We start from the raw sequence: 5,867 nt of genomic DNA, 5'->3' as shown, positions 1-5,867 counted from the left end.
GCGGCAGGAATCTCATACTACATATTAACAGCGCAAAAACAAAATTAATATAGACAACATTAGCGGTCTTATTAACCAATTCCTATCTAAATACGGAAACGATTAAAGCCGTGAACTCAGTAAAGTCAACGTAAACTTATAAACTGCTTTTATTTTGACCATGCATTGGACTTTTTACTAAAAATCTACCTTACATTTAAACCCCCTTTGCCTCAATACGTTCTGTGCTGCAGCGTCAGCAAAGGCATACAAGCCCAAATTGTTTCAAGTTCTGCGCTATAAGTCGAATATGGCTGTTTTAATTAAAATGAGGCTCTCGCAAGAAAACCATAATCAAAACCATTGTTTGTGAATGAATAATGAGACAAATGAAGAAGCATGCTGAGAGTAGCCATCTTGCGAAGGTTATTTTTATCCCAGAAGACTTCGTATAAAAAAGACTAGTTCCAGTTGAATTTCCATATTAGGCAATCCAACCAATGTGATCCTAACAGTTGTCTGAATGAATTTCTAAACTGTTACAAGGTTTTCATTTTCTCGAATAGATATTGCACATATATGCTCCGCGTTTTGAAGTATATTTACTTGATTTCAATAAAGCAATCTTATTTACGAAATAAATAAAATAAGTGATATAACTCAAGTAACATGCACTCTTAGTGGAGCAATATTTCAAGCGAGTTTTCCTTGTTTTACTCAAGTCATCTGGCGAAAAGCTATTTATATAGCAAATATAGTTTTTATGTATGCATTTTACACATTTTCTCAGAACAATTAAAAAAAAAGTTACGCTACGAGCATTCGCTCCATGACCCAACAAGCAATGATGCTCTCGACAGCAGTGCAACAGTGATCTGATCAGAGCACTAAGTAGAGTCAGAGACGAGCGAAGTCATAAAAGCTGCGAGTGGAAGAATTTTCAATGAGTCTGTGCAAAAAGGGTGCCGTAAAACCCAAAAAAGTGTACCGAAATTATGAAAACTCTTGAAAAAAAAACAACATAAGGATAGACAATAAATCTATCAGGACAAAAAAGAGCAAATTAACGTAGCACCATTGCAAACCGAAGTCACAAGAGACACGGCGAAATGGTAGAGGATGGAATATGTGGTATTAGTATCACAAAAGTGTTCCTAATCGGAATCTAACAGTTAATCACTGGCTTCGACTTTTCTAATCCATTTCTTTGTATGTGCCGTGAATTCAACGTTATCTGTGATCGTCATCAACCAAACATGTCGCGCGTCGAGCTAGTAAATGATATCCGTGCCGTGCGTCCTTCTACGTCCTAATGTTATTGACCTATTACTGAACGTGAACGCATACATATTGTGAATATGTTATTTTATTATGTATAGTTTTAGATGTTTCGAGAGGGCCAAGTGGTCCGTTGAATTATAAATAATCAAATAACAAAAGGGAACTGATACGACAATTGCATCTGATTGCAATCTGTTGATGTAAAATACAGCATCTCCTTATTGAGTCCACTCTGAAGACTTTTGTTTAGAGAATGAAAACAATGCTGACATGTATATTTTAAAATTAAAATTTTCGAGAAGAAATTATTGTTGGCTGGTTTTTTAAAAAATGGTTACCTGCTCGGAGATGATTTTATACCAGCTTTTGGTATTAAATAGTGTTAGCCAGACATATTGCTATACATATAGCTGACATATAGCTGTGAGGCAAATATGTTTTTGTATCATCTCTCTTAAGGTAAGGTACTCAACGAAAGCGTCATACGAAACAAGGGGCTAGACAACGACATCCGTGACATGATATTCTACCGGTGCTTACCCAATGACATCATCCTCAAGATGACAGCGCACATCAGACTCAAACGCGAACTAGCCCGAATTGGATTGAAAAACAATGCAACGAAGACGAAGATCTGCTTGCCTCACCCTGTTATAGGATCCAATTGGGAGTCAGCGTATTAGTTAACGACGAAAATTTCAAGGGGGTGAAGGAGTTTTGCGATCTTAGAACGGTTAAAAGTTTGGCACGAGGCGCAAAGGAGCACAGCGATTTCGTGGTCAGCATCAGGTGAATCAAAATCTGTTTACATTCAAAATGATGTGAATTGGATAAACTTAATTGTTGTTAGTATTTATTTTATTCAGGTCAAACGGTTGCATTGCTTTGAATATAAATATCAATGAATCAAAAATTGTTTCGGTCGGTGGCATGAAAGTAACGCATCAATGAAACGACGTAATTATTGAATTACTTTATATGATACTTTTGTACAGTTTTCCGCATTCGTCGATTAACAACTTAACATTTAAGATTCGTGCACTCTATACCATCAGAGCAGGAACAGTTGGTTCTTCTCCATTGGCACAGCGCGATTCTTCATTGGGAGGACGGCATACAGAATCCGTTATGTCAAATATTAATCCTGCAGCACAACTAACAGGCGTAGGACTCTTTTCTCCGTTCAGACAAACAAAGTAAGAGACGCAGTCTGCTGGATTGCCCACGTAGTGAATTCCAGTTGGAGGACACGATGTAGGTGATGGTACTCCCTCTTCCTGATGGTTAAAGTAAATTAAAGACATATGAATAAATTCGCATCAAACGTATTTTCTGTACATATTAGCAATATCAATAACTTTTCAAACTAATCAGTGCATAACTCTTTAAGCTTATTGCCAATGGTTACTTACACATTCGACATTTTCTTCCAAGTCGCACAGTCTGGTTTCAGGATTAAAAAGCAATGTCGGTGCACATTCACGTTCAGATGCTTCACCCATGAAGCAAATGTAATACCTCGAACAGTCAGATGGATTTGGCACCGAAATTGGTACGTTGGGATTCACATTATTTGGACAGAGGGGAATTTCGCAGTTCACATTTTCTGCCAAATCGCATGTTTTTTCTACAGGATCAAATTGAAGTCCTTGGGCGCATTCACGCAGTTCGCCAATACCTTGAACACAAACCGAATAATATGTGCACTCGCCATCGATTGGCTCAAATGTTGCCTCAAAACTGTCACTTTCAGGGCAGATCAAGCACTTCACATTCCATGGGTGATCACACAGTTGCAATTCTTCGTTGAATACAAACCCAATGGGGCATACGCCTGGGAAGGCCTCTCCGCGCAAACACGTGTAGAAAGCGTCACAAGCGGTAAAATCATTTATGAATACGCCGTCTGGCCGATTGGCACAACGTGTGTTATTCGACAGTGCTGCTTGCAGCAACAATATTTCAAGCAATACAGCTAATAGCCACACTCGATTCATGTTGCCAGACAGAAGTTATAGTTACGCTGCTGCAAAACTCTAGCACTGATTAGTCTTCCGTCGAAAATGAGTGCAAGCAATGGCTCACAATCGAAACGTTCACGAGTATTTCAATACCCGTCATATATCACACCAGCGAATAATCTCCCTATCAGTCGATCCGTCGGACGATAACAGACATATTGCGTTTTTGCATTTCACCCGGGCTGAAAAGTTGTTTTATGTTCTTTTCTTTACAGCGATTATGATTAATCCCATGTTTTACGTGGCCATGGAACAGGAAGCCATTTAAACCCGATCGCATTTACCGTTTGAACTGCTAGGATCTTACGCAGGTGCAGACCAAACATAGGGTTGGCGTTAGGAATTTTTGGTCCCGCGACAACGAATTGTGTTAAACCACGGATAAGATAAAAGCATTAGTCAATGAAACGTTCATGTGTTCATTCACACTTATCGTGTCTACGAAAGTGTAGGTCTTACCACTGCGCTACCTTCAGTGAAGGGCACCTCATTTAGTATCCATTTCAGCAGCCACTGAACAACATGGTCACGGGACGTTGGAGAGCAAAGTTGCAGAGACTCATTGTAGTTGTGGGTTTGTTGTTAAAAGTTGCACAAAGTTGCCCAGAACTGAGACAATGCTTCCCAGAGGCAGTCGTAACTGTGCCCTGCCAAAACGATCCCACCCTAGAATGGACCTCGGAGCCAAGCGATATAGACTGTAGCATTTACGTTTCCTGTTTCAATGCTATCGGCATAAAGATGTGCTGTCCGGATGGGATGCTCTTCAATCCAGACACACTTAAATGTGACGATGAAAGCAATGTGGACTGTCAAATCGAGCCCCCGCCATGTCCGCAAACGACAACGACGACCATGCCGGATACTACGACAGCCCTGGCCGATACTACGACGAACGATGCAGACACCACGATGGTAACAAATCCTGCGGAAACAACGACCGATTTAAGCACTGACGAAACTTCGACTACAACGGATGAAACAGATACCACCACGCAACCAATTACAACTACCGAAGAAATTACTTCGACCGCAGCGATAGATACCACCACCGTCCAGCAGGGGCCAGACTTAGCCGCACTTTGTGCAGCACTATCTACGGATTCGTTAGTGGAATTGGCATATCCCGGAGAGTGCAGTTCATACATTGTGTGTTTGGATAGGCAATACATTGCCACCGAAGTATGCCCGGCCGGACTACACCACAATCCCATACTGTCCGTCTGCGACTCGCCAGACCAAGCAGAGTGTTTGGATTACATTTGTCAGAACAATCCCGAGGGCAGCCAAATAAATATAGCCAGCATAAACTCCTGCCAAAGGTTTGCGAAAAAAACAAAGTTACAATGTAAGACTATTCACTATATCAACCTTATCTTTATTTGCCACTACAGATATTACATATGCATTGGCAACATGACAGTAGAACGGTTCTGCGCGCCAGGTACAATCTACGATGCCGAGAATGGTTGGTGTATCGTCGAAGACATGGATAATCCTTGTGTGGTAAGCGACATAACATTCTCACCTACCTACCACTGTGTATGAAACAATCAATTTTTAATTTACCTATTTTATAAAACACAGCGCGAACGACTCCCCGCCCCACCTCAAGGGGTAATCTTGCAGTGCACGGGAGAAAATGAATTAATCAAAATACGCCATCCTACGATGTGCGATGTGTATTACCGATGTCTTAACGGGCGGCTTTGGGCGCGACAGTGCCCCGCGGGTCTTTATTTCGATACAGATCGAGCTCAATGCAACTTAGCAGAAGTTGTGTCGTGTGAAGTACAGCAATAGTATACGTAAATATGAAAATATATATTGTTTTAGAAATGTTTACACATTGCAAGCTTTTTGTGAGGAAAGGGTTACTCACATGCGAACAAACATTACAGGGGTGCAAATACAAGAAATGCCGGCATAACGATAATCGAAATGAATAAATTTAATCATAGAAACATTGTCTGTCTATCTATTCGACTAATAGTATTATTTCAAACTTCATTCAGTGACTCCAGCTGGAAAACCAACAAGAGCAAAAGGTTAACTCTTTTTTTAGTTCTTAGCACAAACAACAGTAGTCTGTCTAGGTCTGGCTTATCCCAAATGGACTAAGCAATCAGTGACGTTAATTGATTGGACTCGTAGCCAGGGATGTACCAAATCGAATATTTTCAATTTCGGCAAAAATCATAGGGTATTTACGCCTAGTTTTTTCCCGGGTAAATTAAGGCTTTCTCCAGTAGAAACTATCATATGTATAGAACATACACGGCGTAAAATTAAAATAGCACCACCTATTTATTTTTTTTGCAAAAAATGTGGAACTACCAGATTACGATTTTTTCGTTTCAGAATGTTTAAATTACCTGTTTCATGCCTTTTAAGTTGATTTATGTAATATATCATTGGGATATTTCTCAATTGTACTGAACGGTTCTTAAAAACAGTAGCGAAATAAACAAAGCACCACTGCGTAAAAACAGCTTTCTGTTTTCTTTATTTTTTTAAATTTCATTTAAGTTATGATTCAGTTTTGAGTAGTCATCATCAGAAAAAAGTGTAACTCAAAAAGAAGCC

At 39.9% G+C, this 5,867-nt stretch overlaps 2 protein-coding genes across 2 annotated transcripts; one reads left to right on the top strand and one right to left on the bottom strand.

The window, feature by feature from the left end:
- Positions 1 to 2,208: 2,208 nt before the first annotated feature.
- Positions 2,209 to 3,364, bottom strand: LOC3291096 (peritrophin-44). The gene is made up of 2 exons (XM_061662405.1): positions 2,673 to 3,364; positions 2,209 to 2,537 (listed from the first exon to the last, which is right to left on the bottom strand). Exons 1-2 carry the CDS (start codon positions 3,255 to 3,257, stop codon positions 2,304 to 2,306), a joined length of 819 nt encoding a protein of 272 aa, XP_061518389.1. The 5' UTR covers positions 3,258 to 3,364; the 3' UTR covers positions 2,209 to 2,303.
- A 439-nt stretch (positions 3,365 to 3,803) lies between these two features.
- Positions 3,804 to 5,258, top strand: LOC133394033 (uncharacterized). The gene is made up of 3 exons (XM_061662397.1): positions 3,804 to 4,603; positions 4,676 to 4,787; positions 4,869 to 5,258. Exons 1-3 carry the CDS (start codon positions 3,804 to 3,806, stop codon positions 5,082 to 5,084), a joined length of 1,128 nt encoding a protein of 375 aa, XP_061518381.1. The 3' UTR covers positions 5,085 to 5,258.
- Positions 5,259 to 5,867: the final 609 nt, after the last annotated feature.

The sequence above is a fragment of the Anopheles gambiae genome, chromosome 3 (assembly GCF_943734735.2).
Source record: "Anopheles gambiae chromosome 3, idAnoGambNW_F1_1, whole genome shotgun sequence".
NCBI classification, from domain to species: Eukaryota; Metazoa; Arthropoda; class Insecta; order Diptera; family Culicidae; genus Anopheles; species Anopheles gambiae.
This window is presented reverse-complemented; position numbering and strand designations above follow the sequence as displayed.